At 36.8% G+C, this 22,050-nt stretch overlaps 1 protein-coding gene across 9 annotated transcripts in view; it reads right to left on the bottom strand.

Moving 5' to 3' along the window:
• Positions 1–22,050, bottom strand: part of LOC132417879 (charged multivesicular body protein 1B2-like) — a 69,479-nt gene that overhangs the window by 12,558 nt on the left and 34,871 nt on the right. Inside the window, exons 8-9 of one of the 9 annotated variants that reach the window (XR_009517946.1) lie at positions 19,585–19,657; positions 19,076–19,173 (exon numbers count right to left, since the gene is read on the bottom strand). The exons of 6 other annotated variants lie outside the window; for them this stretch is intronic. Coding sequence is in view for 2 of the 3 variants with exons in the window: in XM_060001732.1 (XP_059857715.1) it covers positions 19,129–19,173; positions 19,585–19,657 (118 nt within the window). In the remaining variant the exon portion in view is untranslated. Of the gene's footprint in view, positions 1–18,549; positions 19,174–19,584; positions 19,658–22,050 lie in introns of those variants that run through there. 2 more of the 9 variants (XM_060001732.1, XM_060001733.1) reach the window with 2 other exon arrangements.

Below are 22,050 nucleotides of genomic sequence, written 5' to 3'. Positions count from 1 at the left end.
GCAGATTCCCCTGTGTTTGCACAACGCATTAACTAGAGCCAAAAGAGGATGCCTCAGACATACTATAAATGTAACCGACAAGAGGGGAAAATGGGTAGGAAAAATATCTAAGCATTAATTATACCTCCTAAAATCCTCAAAGTCTTCAAGAGTCAATAATATCTGGATTCTACCCCAAAGGCTAGGAGAGATGGGATTATGGTGGGGAGGGACTGCCAATCAGACACATCTTTAGGGTCTAGTCATCTTGGGAGGGTCTCAGAAAGATCTCTAGGAATCACTACAAGACAAAAAGGAGACATAAAATCATAGCCTGGATGCATGTGTCTTTATGAGAGTAGTCATCTCTATTACCTCCTGCAATGTAGTGGTTAAATATGTGGATTGTGGAGCCAAGATGGTACAAATCCCAACTCCACACTTTAGCTGTTTATTGTTGAGCAAATTACTTAATATCTCTGTGCTTCAGTTTCTTTGCCTACAAAATGGGAATAATAGCATATCTTTATCTCATAAGGTCATTATGAAAATTAAATAAGCTAATATTTGGAAAATGATCAGTGCCTATTATAGAAAGAACTATGAGAGTGTCTCTTAGTTAAATAACTTGGTGTTCTTAGAAACAGATTCTTTAAAGTAAATGTTGATGTGACAGTTATTAGAAATATGATAAAAATATATTGAAGGATGCCAACTAAAAGCAAGCGTATGAGGCATGTAAAGAAGTTAGTAAAAGGTGGCATCTGTTTTGTGTGTTAGCTCATTCACCAATCAATGGTGTGGGCCCTACCTCACGTTCAGGCTTGCCTATGCCTCTGACTGGATGACAATCAAAACAAAACCAGGATAAAATGATTACAAAACAAAGATCCTGGGGAGCGACTAGGATGGAAAGAATAGATGAACAGAAAATTCAACAGCCAAGGAGTGTCAGGATTAGATGCCATCAGGAAGTTCAAGAGCACCAGGCAGGTTTCTTGATCATTTCCTACTTCTTCCCCAGAGAGCCAGCCATTCTCAAACCTGTTCAGTCCCTTTGCTCTTGCTCTCTTGCTACTTGAAACACCCTCCCTTTCCTCCAGCACCCATTCTGTGAGGTCCATTTTCTTCACAAAGCCCTCTCAGCTTCTCAGATTCTTCAAAGCCACAACTGCAATATAATGAAGTGTTAAAAACACTGAAGGGAGACAGAAAGTTTACACCTTTGCCTCTGCCATTTTCAAGCTGCCTGATCTCTGGAGAGTTACCTAGTGTCTCTGAGATTCAGTTTCTTCAGTTAAATAGGAATAAATAAATACCTACTTGATCAGGATCTTATGGGAATTAAATGAGATAACATATATACAACACAGTATAATTACACAATAAATGACAGTTCTATATTTTTATTGTAATTTATCCCTTCTCTGAAATCATGCTATTTGTACTCTTAAGGATGAACATTTTGTACTTTGTATTTTAATTATTTGTTAAATCACTTATCTCCCTATGAGCCCCTGCTGACAATGATCACTTATGTATGTGTCAAAAAATTTCTATTTGCAATTGATAGAAATTCAACTAAAACTGGTTTTAGCAATGAAAGAAATTTATTTGTAACTGAAAACTCTAGGAATACTCAGGGACTCAAAAATGTCACAAGGAGTTGGTCTCTATTTTTCTTTCTCTGTATGTATATCTGGGTAGCAGAGGGGTATGGGGTGGGTAGCCCTTAGCAGATCTATTCCTACATCTAACCAGCTACAAGTCCAGTGGAAAGAAATGGTCTCTTTCCAATAGTTCCAGCAAATGTTCTGGAGTTAAGTCTTAGACAAACTTACCCTTCCTAAACCAAATATCTATAGTTTAGAGAGCAGTGATTTTGATTTCTCAGATCTGGGTCATGTGACAACCCTACTTGCTACAGAGTGATGAGTGATGTCAGCCATACTGTGCTGACCCACAGACTGAGAGTGAGAAAGTGATGTTTCCCCAAAGGAAAATCAATATGTGTGACTATAAAAAGAAGGAATGGATGATTATAAAGAAAACTAATACTGACACATTGTAAACCACGCCCTCTCTCATAAATGTGGAAGGCATCATAGCCAATATTCTTGGTCTCCTGCAATCAGTCTCATCCTAAGTGGCCTTCAAGTCCATATACACACTGAAGACTACATACTGCATAACTATAAAGGGAAATATCTTAAAGCATCTATCTTGGATATCAGATCACATTTGATTCCCTCAACTTCCACTTCTAGTCCAAATAGAATAACAGGGGCCAGATTTACTCTCCTGCCTGAAACAACCAAGAAAGATAGACAAACTATATAAAATAACAGTTTTTAAGATACTGGATATCAGGCAAAAAAAGGGCAGTGATATCTGAGAGATGAAAAACAAATGACATAAGCCCTATGATTGCCCCAGGTTATTATTTTGAGAGACTTTCCAGGCCACAGAACAAGGAGAGGGAACAGAAGCAGAGAAAATTCCCTGTGTTAAGGAAATGGAGCTGAAAGTCCAGGGAGATCAAGTTGGCTAGAGTTCACAAAACAAAGTACCAGAGAGGAAAGAGCTACAGAGAAAGAACCCTGAAGAGTTGCAGAGGATATTTAGCAGAGTACTCATCAGTGAATGCATGTAAGTAAACTACTGGAGAAATAATTATCTGGTAGGATTACAAAGAAGAGTGCTCACACAGGGCTAGAATTAGTGCATATTACTACCAGTGATATTGGAAAACCTATAATTTATAGGTAAATAGGCACTCAGAAGGCATTTGCCTCAGTGGTGAGGAATAATGTCTTGAGTCTATATTCCAAACTAAATGTTATTCTTGTCCTGCCTAAAAAATCTTACATTGAAGACCTGGAATGACCAAAACTCTTCTTAATGGTAGCCCAGAGTAAAGTTCAAGAATATTTATAAGAATACAAAAATATCCAGCATTGAAAAAGGTAATATTCACATTTGATATCCAATCAAAAACAACCAGGCATGAGAAGAAGCAAGAAAATGCGTGCCATAAATGAGAAACATTAATCAAACAAAAGTGATTCAGAACTGACGTACATGTTAGAATTAGCAGAAAAGGATGTTAAAATAGTTATTGTAACTATATTTCATATGTTTAAAAAGCTGAGTAGAGACATGAATGATATAAAAAAAGATCCAAGTTAAACTTCTAAAGAAGAAAACTACAATGCTTGAGATTTAAAATTCACTGGCTGTGATTAGCAGCAAATTGCAAAATTTCACATCTCAGAAGAAAAAGTTAGTGGACTTGAAGACAATGCAATACAAACTCTTCAAAATGAAACAAACAGAAATTAGAATTTGAAAATGTGAAAAGAACATCAGTAAGCTCTGGAACAACTTCAAGAGAGTCCCAATATATGTGTATTTGAAGTACCCAAAAGAGTGGAGGCAGAAAAATATTTGAAGAAGTAATGGCTGAAAAGTTTCTAACTGTTGTTAATATCATACAAGCTTTGCTGTGAGGGAAAACAGAAAAATTGCTGTTTTCACAATGTTTGCTTGTACGTGTCAGTAAGAAAAGTGGCCATTTTGATCCCATGCAGTAGTAGAAGCAAATCAATTTTAACAACCGACTCTCTGAAGACAAATAAAATGAAAAAGTCCTGATTTGTCTTGGTGTATGTTTCCCATCATGGCCAATTTCAAGCTACTTGCTCACAAATTTTCTAAAAATGTAACAATAAGCTCTCATGAGCCTGTCCCAGCCAGCTTCAGCATACCACTGATTCTGTGCTATCAAAATGCGGGTATATAGTTATCTTATTCCTACCAAGTGGTTTTCTTTTGCAAAAAACATTTAGAACTGTTGTTTGGAATTTAAACTCTGAAAAATTATAGGGCACACATATGATCTAAGGGCTATAAATGAAATTGCTGTAACTTTGAAATGGGATTTCTAGTGGCACTCCACACCCCCTTCTTCCTTATTGAATAATTTAGCCTTTCTTTGGGCCTTAATAAACTAAGCACCTGCTGCCTGAATCAATAGAAATCTGATAGGACATTAAAATTTCACCATGGATATTGAGTATGCCTGCAGAAGATGAGAGGCCAGACCTTTTGGGATGTCCAGAGTGACTCTATTTGTTAAATTCTTGAAAGAAAGTTAGTGTAACTCTCATAGATTTTATCAACTTCCAGGTCATAGCAATTCGTCTCAGCCCTTTCTAACAGACTGGAACTAATGTGTAACACTGTTGGAGGGCAAATTAAGGTTTCTCATGATGATTTTTAAAGGAAATATTTATATAGACTGACTTCTTAATTAATTAATTGTTTACTTATATCTTTTAGTGTGTGTGGCAGGGAAGGAGAGTGGAGATGCTGCTGGATTAGATGTTTTGCTATTTTCAAATTATTGTTGGATAGGTACTAGGTGCTTTCACACATGCAATCTCATGTATGAAATGGGATAGTGATAATAAAAAGAAAATTGTGGGATTTCAGGCACCATACCTTAAAATTCAGGGAGATAAATTCTCATAACTGTTACTATTTTTTTTAGGGGGGGACACACTTTTATTTCTTCAGAACAAATGATTACATTCAAAACATACACATATAACACTTTAAAGAACTTATAAACCCTTCCGTGTCCTTCAGATCTGGAGTTCTCCCTCATAAGAATGTCACATTTCACAGAATTATATTTAAAAACACAGCCTGTACTCTCTGAAGGATGGCCAGGTACAAGGGCGCATTTGATCCTTGCATCAACTGTTACCTTTAAGTGACCACACATAATCCTGCATTTTCAGCCAATTCCTCTGGCCTATCTGGCATAAGACCAGCCTTAACCTTAGGACTTGACACACCACCCTCCCTTCAAACCACCTGTAACCTCCAAACAGTGAAATTTTTAAACTATAGTCTAACCTGACAAGAAACAAAAACGATCATGTCTCATCTGTAAGCTAGGTAAGAGAAGGGAGATAAGTCCTGATCTGAGTATGCAAGTTTTCTATTTAGTGTGTTAGGGAGTTGAGACCATATCATGCCATACATATTTTTAATAGATCTTTATTGGAGTATAATTGCTTCACAATACTGTGTTAGTTTCTGTTGTACACCAAAGTGAATCAGCTATATGCATACATATGTCCCCATATCCCCTCCCTCTTGAGCCTCCCTCCCACCATCCCTATCCCACCCCTCTAGATGGTCACAAAGCACCAAGCTGATCTCCCTGTGCTATGCAGATGCTTCCCACTAGCTATCTATTTTACATTTAGTAGTGTATATATGTCAATGCCAGTCTCTCACTTCGTCCCAGCTTACCCTTCCCCTCCCTGTGTCCACAAGTCCATTCTCTATGTCTACAACTTTATTCCTGCCTTGCAACTTGGTTCATCCGTACCATGTTTTGTTTTGTTTTGTTTAGATTCCATGTATATGCATTAGAATACAGTATTTGTTTTTCTCTTTCTGACTTACTTCACTTTGTATGACAGACTCTTTGTCCATCCACCTCACTACAAATAACTCAATTTCGTTTCTTTCTATGGCTGAGTAATATTCCATTGTATATATGTGCCACATCTTCTTTATCCATTCATCTGTTGATGGACACTTAGGTTGCTTCCATGTCCTGGCTGTTGTAAATAGTGCTGCAATGAACATTTTGGTACATATCTCTTTTTGAATTATGGTTTTCTCAGGGTATATTCCTAGTAGTAGGATTGCTGGGTCATATGGTAGTTCTATTTTTAGTTTTGTAAGGAACCTCCATAGTGTTTTCCATGGTGGTTGTATCCATTTACATTCCCACCAACAGCAGAGGAGGGTTCCCTTTTCACCACACCCTTTCCAGCATTTATTGTTTCTAGATTTTTTTTGATGATGGCCATTCTGACTGGTGTGAGGTGATACCTCATTGTAGTTTTGATATGCATTTCTCTAATAATTAGTGATGTTGAGCATATTTTCATGTGCCTCTTGGCCATCTGTATGTCTTCCTTGGTGAAATGTCTATTTAGGTCTTCTGCCTGTGTTTCAATTGGATTGATTTTTTGACATTGAGCTCCATGAGCTGTTTGTATATTTTGGAGATTAATCCTTTGTCTTCTGTTTCCTTTGTAAATATTTTCTCCCATTCTGAGGGTTGTATTTTTGTCTTGTTTATGGTTTCCTTTGCTGTGCAAAATCTTTTAAGTTTAATTAAGTCCCATTTGTTTATTTTTGTTTTTATGGGTATGTTCACCTTCAGTTGACACATGAAGAAACTGAGGCACAGAGGTTAGATAACACTTTGTCAATGTGTTAAGCATGTTACATGGATCACCTCCCTTAGTCGTCTCAATGACCCTTTGTAGACCTTTATGGTAGGTAATACAATTATTCACATTTTACAGTACAGATAAAGACATTGAGGCACAAAGAGCTTCAGTGATTTGCCCATGGTCACCTTGTAGCAAGTGTCAGTCTGGTTTCAGAGCCTTGTGCTTAAAAATTATGTCATATATTGATTGTCTCTCTCATAAGAGCACAAATGGAGTCTTCCCTTTGGGAATAGGAGATAAGGATTGAAGAAGAAACACCCAGTATTAGGGAAGGGGTGGGTGGGTTATAAACCTACTTTGGGCAAGCCAACTCTTGGTAAAATTGTGAATACAGTTTTTCTTTGTTGCTTCCTGACATCTCCCTCCACAATAGGCCCCCAGCACCAATCAAGACTCATTTTCATAGGCCCTACTCTCTAAAGCTCAAGGAGGTGGTAAAACAGTTTCTACAACATGGGGTCTCAATCCTCATTGGCTAGGTGGGACTCCTTATTTATTTTTAAATTCATTTATTATTTATTTATTTATTGGCTGCATTGGGTCTTTGTTGCTACATGTGGGCTTTCTCTAGTTGAGGAGAGAGGGGGCTACTTTTCGTTGCAGTGCATAGGCTTCTCATTGTGGTGGCTTCTCTTGTTGCGGAGCATGGGCTCTAGGCACGCGGGCTTCAGTAGTTGTAGCACACGGGCTTAGTTGCTCTGCAGCATGTGGGATCTTCCCAGACCAGGGCTCGAACCCGTGTCGCCTGCATTGGCTGGCGGATTCTTAACAACTGTCCCACCAGGGAACTCCTAGGTGGGACTCTTTAAACATTACATTAAATTGGTGAAATTTAGTTTCAATTTTTAAGCTTTCCAGGTGATTCTAATGTGTAGTCAGTGTTCAGAACAAATGTTGAGTCTTGGCTGCACATTGAAATCATCGAAAGCTTTTAAAAATTACCCAAGTGTCCAACTTCCAGGAATTCTGAAGTAACTGGTCTGGAGTTTGACTTTGACTCTGGGATTTCTATAAGCTCCCAAATGATACTAATGTAGATCCATGATTGAAAATCACAGATCTAGAGTTAGAAGACCTGAGATATACTACAGACTCCATCATTTAGTAGCTTGGGCTAATAACTTAATCTCACTGACATAGTTTCTTCATCTTAAAAATAGAGGAAAAAATAATACTTTCTGGGTTTATTCTGAGAATTAAATGAGATATGCCTTGTAATGGGTCACTATCTGGCACGTTTACGACTATAAAAAGAAAAACAGCTATAATAATAAGCTATTATGCAGGATAAAAACTATCTGATAAGCTAAATCCTACTAAGGAAATGGTCCTCAAACTGTAGCATGCATCAGAATCACCTGTAGGCTTGTTAAAACACAGATTGCCTCTCCCCACCCATTCTTTAGGTCTAGGGTGGGACCAATAATTTGTTTTTGTAACAAATTCCCAGGAGATGCTGCTGCTGCTGGTTTGAGTATTGCACTTTTAGAACCACTGTTTGAGCTTTAACAGTTTAAGTTTCCCCTTCAAAAGAGTATTGATGCTTTAATACACCCCAAGGATATTATTATGGTGGAACTTAAGATACTTCAGTTGACAGTAGGGACATATTCTGGGGCAGGAGACATCCTTGTAGGAAGCTGACTATTCCATTTCATTTTTAAAATTTTAACATTTTTTTTTTTTTACTTTGGGGTATAGTTTTACAGTGTTGTGTTACTTTCTGCTGTACAGTGAAGTGAATCAGCTATATATATACATATATCCCCTCTTTTTTGGATTTCCTTCCCATTTAGGTCACCACAGAGCATTGAGTAGAGTTCCCTGTGCTATACAGCACATTATCATTAGTTATATATTTTATACATATTAGTGTATGTATGTCAATCCCAATCTCCCAATTCATCCCACGCCCCCTTTCCCCCCTTGGTGTCCATATGTTTGTTCTCTACGTCTGTGTCTATTTCTGCCTTGCAAACAGGTTCATCTGTACCATTTTTCTAGATTCCATAATTTTAAGGTGAGTCCTTGTCAGCTTCTCTGCTGTTTCCCAAAGCAATGGACAGATCAGAGGCTGCTCTCAATGGGATTTTTGTAACAGAGTAGAGGAAGCTTTGGAAATTGTTTTTTTCTTTCTAGCACTATTTAATGAGAGCTGCCCTTTCCATCCCTTCACATTCCCCTTTAATTTGGAAACCGTGCTGTTAAAATGGCACACATTTATAGAAGGATTAAATTCATGTCTGAAAGTATGTTAAGGCTTGTAAAACACATCAAGATGGTTGGGATATGACTATTTCCCACGGAAAAGTGTCAGAGAAATTATGTTTTCCAGTATGACTGGGGAGATTATGACAAATAGACCAAAGATGGCAAATTTGTGCCCCAGTCTTGACGGCTACTGAAGTCCTCATTTCTGTGAGAGATGACACACTCTGAGATCAATGGGGAATTTGGCAAAGCATATCTTCAGCATACTCTTCCCACCTCTCCTTCTAGTGACTAACCAGTCCTGGCTTCCTAATTCTCCAACACTCTATTTCTGAGCAGTGGGCATTATCCATGTTAAACCTCACCCAAGTCAATGTCTATTTTTGACTTAATTTCTATTTCTCTAATATCTGGCTATGCTGAATTTAGATACAGATATTCAATATGAGTATGTGAATGGCTGATACTGCTTAATGGGATATTTATTTCAAGGAATTTGTATGAAAAGAAGCAGCTCAAAGGAATGCATCAAATAGTGGAAAGCGAGGCATTGTGACTGATGGCAGAGTTTTGTTTGTTTGATTTGTTTTTCTTAAAGTTTTTTTTTTGATGTGGACCATTTTTAAAGTCTTCATTGAATTTGTTACAATATTGCTTCTGTTTTATATTTTGGTTTTTTGGCTGCAAGGTATGTGGGATTTTAGCTCCCCAACCAGGGATCGAACTCACATCCCCTGCATTGGAAGGTGACATCTTAACCACTGGACTGCCAGGGACGTCCCTGTTTTGTTTTCAATATGTGTGTGACATGGTGGGGGTGGGGGACTTTGAAACTTTTCTCACATATTCTCTCCATCCTTGGGAACAGGTAAGATAATTTGCTTGCTAGATGGTATTTGGGCAATAGGGGCCAATATTCTCTAAAGAGAAAAGAAAGTGGGGGAGAATCCTAGAAGCTTAGGACCACAGGTTGGTGGGTTTGACATGGAGAGATCACTCAATATCTTTGCTTCCAGATACTCTTCTATGAAACAAAGTTAATAATATCCTGCCCTGCTTTCTTCTTTTAGGGTTGTGAAAACGAATCTTTCATGGCACATGTGAAAGCATCCTGTAAATTAGTAGGTGTTAGAGAAATTAAAGTTTTTGAATAATGATTATGATGCTGAAAAAAATAATAATAAATCCTTGCCATATGAGTTTTAACAAATAAGATATCAACTAATTTGGAGGGGCCAGAAAACAATAGGTTGAATGTTAGTAAATTTTTCACTCTAGAAAAGTTATACTGAATTAATTTAAAAGTGCTTTTATTGATGCAAATTAATTTTAAAAAATTATCATTCCTCATATCCTAGAGCCAAGAAAGCCCACTGATTTGATGTGGATATAGCATATTTTCCAGGCATGTCCTTCTCTAGGTCTCAATGTCCCCATCTGTTCCATGAGGAGGAGGCCCAGACATTCATAGATAGCATGGTTTTCTGGGTATTCATAGGGAGGAAAGAAGCCCAAGATGAAGAAGGCTGCCACCGTAGCCTCCTCTCCTGTCCAGCAGGGGTAGCCCGAGGGCCAGAGAAGAAACAGTGACCCTTTGTAGAGGTCTGTACTCTGGAAGGAATCTACATGGAGAACCCTGAGCAGCTCACTACTGCCCCCTCCCAGTGAGCTGCTTTCAGTGGAAGATTCACAAGTTCTAAAGACACTCCAGGACAGTGAAACAGTGGTCCACACTGGCTCAAAGCTCCAGGCAGTAAGTATGAAATGATTGCTCAATCAATAGCAAATATTCCAAGGTCTTGAAATAATCCAGGATCACTTCTCTTTGAATCATCCACTGGGTAAAAGAAGAAGCTAATTTACAGGAGAGCGTCCCAGCCCTCGGCCACCATGTCCCAGTACTGAATTAAATGAGTAGAGACTGTTCATGCAGAGGCTTAACACAATGAAACTGTGTGTTCAACCTCAAAGGCCCTAAAGCCTGACATCCTCAGAAAAGTAGTGACTCCTAGCTGGTCAGACTCAGCTTCCATGATTATCCAGCACAACTTGTTCCAGGTGAAAAAGCAAAGGGCTGCAAAGAAGAGACGATCATCTCTGCATAAGGTGGGCATCAAGAGTAGTTCCATTGTTGCACTGGGGCTTAATTTAGGGAATGAGGTTGGTCAAGTGGGTAACAGAGGACCTGTTTCTAAAATTTTTATCTCCACATAAGCAAGAATAGGGATGCTTCAGACAGGGATAGCCTTATAAATAGATGCATTATAACCTCCCACTGAAAAATATCTTCTTGTAAGCCTTGCAATCATGCCCCAGATTCTACTGGCAGCGCTTGTGTTAAGCAGTGCTTGTGTTAAGCATTGCCCTCTTCCTAAGGCCTTAAAATGGAAAGCAGTGATTAAGAGCCAAGTTTCCAATTGGGACTCAGCTATTTACTAACTCTTCATCCTAGGTAAGTTGCTTAATTTCTCTAAAGTTCAGTTTCCTCATCTTAAAAACGGGTAAAGAATGGTATCTTCCTCTAAGGGTTGTTGTGATGATTATAGAGATAATATTATTAAGTGCTTGGCACATGGAAAATATTTTTTAAAATGGTAGATGTTATTATTACCTAAAATCCAAATTCTCTTGCAGGAGAGTTCCCAAAGTCTCCATGAGTGAGTTTGGCTGATTCCTCCTTTTCAGAGACAGTTTGGTAGAGTGTAAACACAATGGGCTTTGGATTCAGATGTGGGATTAAATCTGGGCTCTCTCACCCTAGCTCTGAGACTCCGACTAAGTTACTTTACCTGTCTGAGCTTCAGGCCCAGTCTGTTGTAAAATGGGGATTAACATCTCACTTTATGGGACTGTTGTGAGAATTATGAGATATTTGTGACATGCCTGGTACATAGTAAGTGCTCAACATGTTAATTCCTTCTTAGGAAAGCAATGGTCTCTGACACATGATGAGAGGGAGGGTGCTGAAAGTAGGGTGATGGGTGTTAAAAGGAAAGCGAGGAAACGAGACAAATTTATGCCTTCTGGGCTTGACCTGAGATTTGAGTACTCCACTATCAAGATAATGGAAAAGGTGTAAGGACCTAGTGACATAAAAATGTTAGTACACCATAATAAAAAATAAGTGACATGGTATAAGCATATATGGGCTTAAGGGTCAATGTACAGGACAGGGCATTTAAGGTGTTTCCCATTCTCACTGTATCCTTCTGAGGGTTTCCTTATCCTTTGGTGACCATCCCATTTAGCAGCATATAAAGGGCTTGTCAAATGGCATGAAAACTTTGCCCAGTAGGGGGCCTAGAGAGATGGTAACTGGCTGAGTCCATCAGATCCTCTCTTGAATTTGGTAGTGAGAAAGGAGGATTAGGGACATGGAAAACAGGAAAAGATTGGTTATGGCAATTATGGGTGCTGATTGAAGCCATAGAAACAGGCAGAGTAAGCTGATAATGGTGATCACCAAATGCTGTAACGTTAGGGGCAGGAGAAACATAATAGTTTCTGAGGGGAACTTTTAGTAGAGGTATTGATAATCCATCTCTCTTATTAGACTGCTAGAGCTACTGTTGTATCTTAAATATGTAAAGGTTCTAGTTACCTGTGAGGCCTGGTTGTATGGTTATCAAAATGGTGTACTGACCTCTGTATTTCTCTACATATTTTTATAATAAATCCTCTTTAGCAGACATGATCTAAGCTTATCTACGTTCCTTGCAAACTGAAAGAACTTAAATATTTTGGTGTGAATTTCAGCCCTCCCACTTACTAATTTATTCACCTGTAAAATGGAAGTGACAATTAAAAGAGTTAGGAGCATTTAGAATAGTGCTTGGCATACAGCAGATATTCAAAAAGTGTTAAATTACTAACATCATTACTTTGGACAAGACCTGAATTTTTGTTATTTGTAAAATGGGATTATATTCACTTCATGAGGTTGTTGAGGGGATTAAATGAAGTAACAGGTAAAACAGTAATAGTTATATACCCGGTACTTAATATATGTTGGTTATCATTTCCCTCCCCTCAAAAAAAAAAAACCTCTAAATGTTTTGAATCATCGAGCATCCATCTGGGCAGTATAAGTAAAGACAAGTTTGGGCCTTGTGCATAGTAAGTGCTGAAAAAATAGTTATTTAATGTGAAAATTTCCTACTTCAATGAGTGTTGCCATTTTGAACCTCTTTCTCACTCTCTAATCTCACACACGTCAGAAGAATTGGGGTGTCTCAGATATAGTTCTACTTGGAGATTTATAGCAACAGGAACGTTTTTCCATAGGGTCCAGGTCTTCTTGGTCAGTTAAAAGGAAGCAGGAGGTTGGGCTTCCCTGGTGGCGCAGTGGTTGAGAGTCCACCTGCCGATGCAGGGGACAAGGGTTCGTGCCCCGGTCCGGGAAGATCCCACATGCTGCGGAGCGGCTGGGCCCGTGAGCCATGGCCACTGAGCCTGCGCGTCCGGAGCCTGTGCTCCGCAATGGGAGAGGTCACAACAATGAGAGGCCCGCGTACCGCAAAAAAAAAATAAAAAAATAAAAAAGGAAGCAAGAGGGAGTAGATATGGGGATATATGTATATGTATAGCTGATTCACTTTGTTATAAAGCAGAAACTAACACACAATTGTAAAGCAATTATACTCCAATAAAAATATTTAAAAAAAGCAAGACAATTTCAAGTCCTTTACAAGTGGAATGGTGTTGCTATATTCACCCGAGCTAAGTAATGCCTCTTCTTTATGAAGCTTACAATGGGTGTAACATGAATGGGAATAATGAATTTAGCTTTCGATTTTCTTTCTTCTGTAAATAGGCAATTCCACCTGGAGGGCCTCAAAAATGCATAATGAGCTGGGAAATCTCTATAGATTTTGGTAATTGGAAATCTTTCTTTTCTTCTCATTACCTGGAAAAGTATCTTCCATCATCTTTCATTTAACCCCAGAATGGCTCTTAGACTTTGTTTGATTGAATCTAAATAAGAAATTATCAAGATTCCATATAATTGTTACTTCAAACCCAAATCCCTTTATAGAAGTAACATAAAATCACTGTGCGATGTTTTCCAAAAGTTTTAATCTTTTTCCTGCCAATGATTTCATGTCATTTTGATAAAGCAAAAGCTAAACATATCAAGCTCTGGCATGATCAAGTTTGAGTAAGATTTCTAAGAAATGGACACAGCATCATTTTATGAACCTTCACTTGGAACATGGGACCCAATTTTATTTTAATGACCAAGCAAGACATTGAATGAAGACATTTTTTCCTTCCCTAGGTTAGAGAACAAACATTAAACAGAATAAGTTATTTTACTAGGCATAAATTTTCCTTTAACATTCTATTTGGACTTTTCTAACTGAAGGCTGGAAGGCTTTTACCTGTCTGGCAGATGAAATAACTCATGAGTTAGTGGTTAATATATAAATTATTAAGCACCACAGGCACAACAGTCATTTATTTGTAGTGAGGCACTTTCAAGAACTTTGTACCTGCTAGTACAGTAGAGAAGTAGTATACTGACAAGAATATAGACAGTATCATCAGTAGGTAGTAGGCTGGATAGATTTTATTCTTGTAATTTTAGTCAAATGACTTTGACCAATATATATTTTTGCTTGGGAGCATTTCCCAGTGTGGAAGATGAAAAGCTTGATTATGAATACAACTTAGTTAACTTTGCAACAAATTGATTCCATTTGTTAACTTATGGAAAAACGGCTATGATTTCCAAACTGAAATATAAAATCATATTTTTCTGATAGCTCAAACTGGAGAAGAAAGAAATAGGAGAAGAAAGAACCAATCTTCACCTAGAACACCTATTTGTCTCAGGATGAACTACCCTCTAGTCAAGAATTTGATTAGTTGCTTTCACTGTCTCAGCAATAAAATCAGAAAATTATATATTGGGAATAGAATGTGGATGAGGTATAACAAGACTTCTCTTGTAATTCCAGTTAGAATCCAGTATAGTACAGTGCCATGAGCACTGAATTTGAAGTCAGACATATCAGTAATAAAATCCAAGCTCTGTTTCTCAGTTGCTGTATAACTCTTCACCATCTACTTCAACTATCAGCCTATTTTCCTGTTCTCTAAAAATTGGGATAACAATCATCCAACTGCTCACAGGATTTTGAGGATTAAATAAACCACAATATATCAAAGTACCCAGAACCATTCCTAACACATAGTAGATGCCCAACAAATGTGGTAGATCTGAACCTCTCTGGTCTCCTCTTCTGTAAAATGAGTTACGGGGTGGAATAGATGTTCTCTAGCTCTCCTGAGACAAAAGACTCTAAGACTCATAACATCTTAATACTGCATTTAGCAATCTTTTGGGTGAATAGTAGAAAACAGAAAAGAATGGAGGTAATGTACTGTACTACAGCAACTCACTTCAGTTTATGCAACCAGTGTACTCTAAAAAGATTTGTAGAAAGGGAATATAAGGCCCAGATGGGGGTAAGAGAATTATCTAAGTTAGAAGTCAGTATCAGAGCTAGAGCTAGAAATCCAAATCAATCACTGTAGATCAGATCTGGGGTTTTTTCCTCTACAGTCTACACTAGAGCCAATTTAAGACTCTCTTGGAACAGTTATTTACTAACAGTTATTTACTAACTTGAGCAAATCCACCGAAAACTAGGCTAGGTTTGTCTTTGGCAACCTATCAATCATTTTCTTATTTTCTTTATAGATAACTAGTACCCTTAAGACTCTCTTCAGATAGTCCATCCAGATGTCCTTTCCCATAACTTTCTAAATTGTAAAGCAAACTCATCTCTCATCATAATTTACCTGTTCTATCTCCTATTTGTTTCTTTGTAGCAATGACTGGTAATAAATTAGCAGTTAAAATAATCCAGCCCACAATGCTTACATAAGAAAGTGGAAAAGTTTTGGCATTGAGGCATATAGGAGCAGGGATATAATTTTTGTCAGGGGTCCTTTTTAAGATTGCTTTAAATAATAGCCACATCGTCTAAAGGGTGAAGGTGCAGCAAAATGTTTCTGAGCTTTTAACCTTATACATTTTACCAAATGATATAATCAAATACTTAGAAAAAAATCTGGAGAAAAAAATCTGGAGAAAAGTAGATTGATAGGGAACTAAAACTGAAGGTAAATGAAAGGTGCTGTGATGTCTACTTTTCATGATAGTATAGTTTGATGTGTTACTTTTCAATGATTGAATCACTTATCAAAGTAGAAATATAACTTGTACTAACAAGGTAAGAAAGAGTTCACAGTTTGTGGGGCTGTTGGTCTAAGAACAAATTGTAAGAAAGAAAAATTTATTATAAGATAATAAATGAATCCAAAAGCAAAACTTTGTGTCTATCAGAGAACAATAGTTTTAAAAGACAAATCTGATTTGGTTGTTAAATAAAACTATGAGCAGTTATCTTTAGATCAGAGTCATTTATATTTCTAGATGTAAGTAAGCCATATTTGCAATTTAACAATTTGCATTAAAGTCAAAAAAGAAAAAAAAATCAATCACTGTAGATCAGATCTGGGGCTTTTTCCTCTACAGTCTACACTAGAGCCAATTTAAGACTCTCTTGGAACAGTTATTTACTAACAGTTATTTACTTCCCACCAATGGAAAATAAGAAAACTCTATTTCACAGATATTTTAGTCTGTAATAATCTCTTCTATGCTTCTCTGGGATGTTCCAAATGTAATAAACTTACCCTTTAAGTAGAAAAGACAAAGCATCAATGATAAACAAAATGGAATATTACCACATTGAAGTCACATCATATAGTCAAATTATGAATTACCAAGAAAGTTAAATAGGTTTAACCCAAACATAGCAAAAAAGTAATTTCTCATTTCATTAACCAGTGAAAATAATCTTCATTTATACATGCTCTCTTTTACAATAGGAAACATTACATATGAATAGTGAGTACTTAGCAAAAAAACGAATTGATGGAAAAAGGATTAATCTCCAAAATATATAAACAGCTCATCCAGCTCAATATTAAAAAAACAAACAACCCAATCCAAAACTGGGCAGAAGACCTAAATAGACATTTCTCCAAAGAAGACATACAGATGGCCAAGAAGCACATGAAAAGCTGCTCAACATCACTAATTATTAGAGAAATGCAAATCAAAACTACAGTGAGGTATCACTTCACACCAGTTAGAATGCGCATCTTCAGAAAATCTACAAACAACAAATGCTGGAGAGGGTGTGGAGAAAAGGGAACCCTCTTCCACTGTTGGTGGGAATGTAAATTGATACAGCCACTATGGAGAACAGTATGGAGGTTCCTTAAAAAATTAAAAATATAATTACCATATGACCCAGCAATCCCACTACTGGGCATATACCCAGAGGAAACCATAATTCAAAAAGACACATGCACCCCAATGTTCATTGAAGCACTATTTACAATAGCCAGGTCATGGAAGCAACCTAAATGCCCATCAACAGACGAATGGATAAAGAAGATGTGGTACATATATACAATGGAATATTAGCCATAAAAAGGAACAAAATTGGGTCATTTGTAGAGACATGGATGGATCTAGAGACTGTCATACAGAGTGAAGTAAGTCAGAAAGAGAAAAACAAATATCATATATTAATGCATATATGTGGAACCTAGAAAAATGGTACAGATGAACCAGTTTGCAGGGTAGAAATAGAGACACAGATGTAGAGAACAAATGTATGGACACCAAGGGGGGAAAGCGGCGGGGGGGGGGGTGGGGGTGGCAGTGTGATGAATTGGGAGATTGGTATTGACATATATACACTAATATGTATAAAATGGATAACTAGTAAGAACCTGCTGTATAAAAAAATAAATTAAATTAAATTTAAAAATTAAAAGAAAAAGAGCCTCCAATAATTGCACTTTGAACGAAGAATGCCTAAACAGAGGTGCTCTTAATAGAATTTCATGAAATATTGGCATTCTTTCATGGATCAATCATACATTAAGTAAGGAAAAACACTTTACCTACTTAACCTAGATTAGTAGTACACTTTCTAAAATCTAACTTGGTCACTTCTCCACATTTGAGACTGCTACATCAGAAAAGTGCAGGCACATGTTAATTTGTTCATCTTAGTTGGGTAAAATATAGATATTCCTGGGGAGATGGCAAGTAGTACAGCTGGTCATTAAATACTTTCCCCCAAGAATCCTGGCCTTCAAGAGTCTAGTCTTCTTTACAATCTTATGAGTTTTCTGCCCACCCTGTATGTTATGCTCCTGACCTCCATTAGGCTGGAAGTTATTTGCATAGCTGGGCAAAACATTTTATTCCAATTTATTTATTTTCCACTTTATTTCTTCCAGTTATGAGAGTTGTTTAAGATAAAAGAATGAACACATTTAACCAGGACTTATAGTACAGTTGACCCCTGAACAACACAGGTTTGAATTGTGTGGGTCCACTTATACACAGATTTTTTCCAATAAACACTACAGTACTACACAACCTGTGTTTTGTTGAATCTGCGAATGTGGAACCACAGATACAGAGGGCCAGCTATAAAGTTATACGCAGATTTTCAACTGCAAAGGGGGCTTGAAACCCATAACCTCTACGTTGTTCAAGGATCAACAATAATTGTAACTTGAGTTGGTTCAATTTTGTTTTGTTATTTTTTGTTGGTTGGTTTAAAAACACAGGCCAAGATTTTTGAAAACCAATCAACAATTCTGTGAGAAATGTAAATGATGTTAAGGCCATGCAAATTAATCTCCTTTTAAAATACAACCTAACAAGGGTTGAGTGCAAATTGGGTAATCATTAAAAATGTGTTTCACTTTCATTTAAAAGTATGAAATGTTGAATTTCTTGGTGAGTCTTAACAGTGATATTTACCAAAGAGAAAAATATTTAATGAGCAAACCTTAATTTCTTTGATTTAATTTTGCAGATTTTTTATCAATGAAAAAATTTTTTATTTAAGGAATTCAATTAATAGTCATTAAATTACTAGGTAAAGATTCTCATAGTAATCTAAATTTAAAAGTTGATGAATACATATTAAAAGTCAACTGAATTTCTGCTTGAATAGCAAAAACAAACATAAAACACAAAAAGTAGCACTGTCCATTGTATGACGCTAAATGAGGTGTTTTTGGTTATGTAAACATATTAAGTAAACATATTTTCACTGTTTTTATTTTTATGCATCACATGTGAATGTAGACAGAGATTTAAAACTACCTTGAGTTAAAAAGAAACCAAAACTTTTATTCTATACTTTATTCTGTATAAAGTACTTTATTCTGTAGTACTTTGGTCCTAGATTTTTTAATGTAATTTTTGAGGAAGATATTTCATATACAACAAGTTAATGCTAGCTCAGTCTAAGACACCTACAAAAACCCGTCTCTTGCACTTTTCAACATAATATACAAAACTGTAAAATCTGTCAAGGTGGAAACTCTCTGGAATTAAAGTACTGGAAAGTACAGTAAGGTAAAAGAAAGCATTATATACAAATAGTGTTAAGCATTCTGTAATGTATGGCATTCTTATTGTAATTGGAGTGAAACTTATCTATACATACACAGAAAATATTTCAGAAGCCAGTGAAGTAAACAAAAGCGCCAGTTCTTTAAATTACACTTGATCACATAGACGAGCAAGTCTCTGTGATAGTTCATCCTGGAGAAAGCAAAAATTAAAAGTCACAGGGCTGTGACAAATATAAATCACTAATATTTTAAATAGCTCATATTCAAATAAGATTTAAAATCTTGTCTCAAAAATTCACACAAAAATATTAAGAATTTACTTTTTTTAAACATTTCAAAATAAATGGAGAACTTAATAGAGCAGAAGGCTATGAAGGGGAACAAATTCAATTGTTAAATGAAATATGCATGCAATGTCCATCATTAAGGAGTTAAAGGCTAATTACATCTTGCTTATTTACGATGATGTCATATTATAGTAGAAAAATACTCTTTATAATAGATAAAAGGAGAATATATTTGCTTATATATACATATAAATACCCATATATTTAATTCATTCATCAAGTTCATACAAATCAAGATAAAATCCAACTTCTACCTGTTCCATGGAAGTAACACCTGTGCCAAAACAACCTGTTTGACCTTGTGGTAGTTCCATACTGAGATCAAGGCTACAATTTTAAAATAATTAACATAAATGAATGTTAATATAAGCATTTTTCTCCTTATCTAATTATAACAAGCTTATAATTGTTATTATAAATTACAAAAACATGCTTATTGCAAATCTGAATATTCTACCTAGCATTTTACCTTAACTTAAATAAACATAATACTGGTTCAATTTTATAGATGCAAATAGAACTTAAAAATATTCTGGGACTTTCCTGGTGGTGCAGTGGTTAAGAATCCGCCTGCCAGTACAGGGGACATGGGTTCGATCCCTGGTCCTGGAATATCCCACATGCAGTGGAGCAACTAAGCCCCTGTGCCACAACTACTGAGCCTGCGCTCTAGAGCCCACGCACCCAGAGCCGGTGCTCTGCAACAAGAGAAGCCACCGCAATGAGAAGCCCTCGCATCACAACGAAGAGTAGCCCCCCCAACGCCGCAACTAGAGAAAGCCCGTGCACAGCACAAAGACCCAATGCAGCCAAAAATAAATAAATTAATTAATTCAAAAATACAAATTCTGGGCTTCCCTGGTGGTGCAGTGGTTGAGAGTCCACCTGCTGATGCAGGGGACACGGGTTCGTGCCCCGGTCTGGGAAGATCCCACATGCCACAGAGCGGGCCCATGAGCCATGGCCGCTGAGCCTGTGTGTCCGGAGCCTGTGCTCCGCAACGGGAGAGGCCACAACAGTGAGAGGCCCGCGTACAGCAAAAAAAAATAATAATAATAATACATATTCTGAATGTCCACCTTAGGAATTTTAAAGAGTTTTTGTTGAGTCCTAGTGGCAACCCATGTGGATGATAATCTTATGATAGAAAAGTGAATAAAATATAGGATAATGATCTGGTCATCTGAACAAAAAGAAAGACCAAAACAATGGTTATCCAATGTACTGAATTTACTGGAGATTACTATATGTCTTCTACTGTAAAGAAAATTAATGTGCCAAAAAAAGATAAAACAGGTTAGACATATGTAGCCTCAGGATCAATATCCATATCTAACATTTGAGCTAACTTCAAGTTCAGTGTTTAGATCCTGAGCTACCCTTGCTAGAAATCATTACTTGCATCTACCCATATAACTGAAGTTTAGAAAAGTTAAGTACACTTGCCCAAGATCACTCTAGTGACAGATAGGATTCAAATCCAGGTTTGTCTCCTTCCAAGGCCACGATTTTAATCTCCATTATAAATACTCCTGAGGATACAAACTACTCTTTCTGCCTGTCTCTAGACGAGTGTATGCCAACTCCAGTTTGAAAACACTACAGTGAATACAGTAACTTCATCATTAGGAGATTCTAGAGACAGATTGTTATTTAAAAGGTAAAGATATAGTATACTAAAATTTTGCTATACTTAAATATCTATAAGGATGGGTATTTCGACATCAATGGTTCTACCTATTTCTACTGCTCCAGTCACCACCCATTATTGACAGAAGTAATGACTCGATTTTGGCTCCCTACACTCAAGGAACATTTGTCATTGTATGGAGGCATTTTTGGCTGTCACACCTGGGGGGAGGGGTGATATTACTTGTGGGTAGATGCCAGGGACACTACTAAACATCCTACATACATAGGACAACCCCTAGGATTATTAGCCCAAAATGTCAACAGTGTCAAATTTGAGAAATCCTATTCTAAATCTTATAAAAAAGTTGTCTACTGAACTTGATTTCCACTGAGAGTCAGTAAGGCTGTGATACGGCAATATTCATTTTGAAAGACCTCCCTTGCTCTATTTTCAAGCCCAAACTTCTTATTTCGTCTTTGGTACAAAGAGAAACAAGTTTTTAGCCTCATATTAATAAAATGGAGTCTTTTTACACATGCCTTAGTCTCTCCTGCAATACTTAAAAATCATCCTTCTTACTAACTCCTTGTTGGATATGGGCTATATTAGATACTAACAAAGCAAAATAGTGTACCACCTACCCTCTGGCCCTGTTCTCAAATATTGCAAACCTGATTTATTAACCTAGGTTTTAACCCACTAATGAAAGATACAACAGTGAACTAAAGAGCTGGTAACTAATTAAGTTCTTTCTAATTAAGCATTAGTTTCAACACTAGAATAATATTAATCAACTCTATTTTCCAGGTGTCTTTAAGAACCTTATTTCAACCTATTACTCTACCTTTGAAGATAAAGCATAAAACTTTAGTATCACCCAGTTTTAATCTTTATCTTTGAAAAAATATTTTTAATTCTTTACTATAATGTTCTCTTGAACTAAGTAAAATACCAGAGAATACTGATATAACATGACTTCTGTAGCACTGATAATATTAGAGTCAAGTCATTCCCCTCAAACATGAAGAGCCTAAAATAAATAGCCTAACAGATACCCTATTTCTAATAGTTGGGCCAGAAAGGGTGT

Source organism: Delphinus delphis, chromosome X (genome assembly GCF_949987515.2).
Source record: "Delphinus delphis chromosome X, mDelDel1.2, whole genome shotgun sequence".
In the NCBI taxonomy this organism is placed as follows: domain Eukaryota; kingdom Metazoa; phylum Chordata; class Mammalia; order Artiodactyla; family Delphinidae; genus Delphinus; species Delphinus delphis.
Note: the sequence above shows the minus strand (reverse complement) of the source record. Positions and strands in the feature narration are given on the sequence as shown.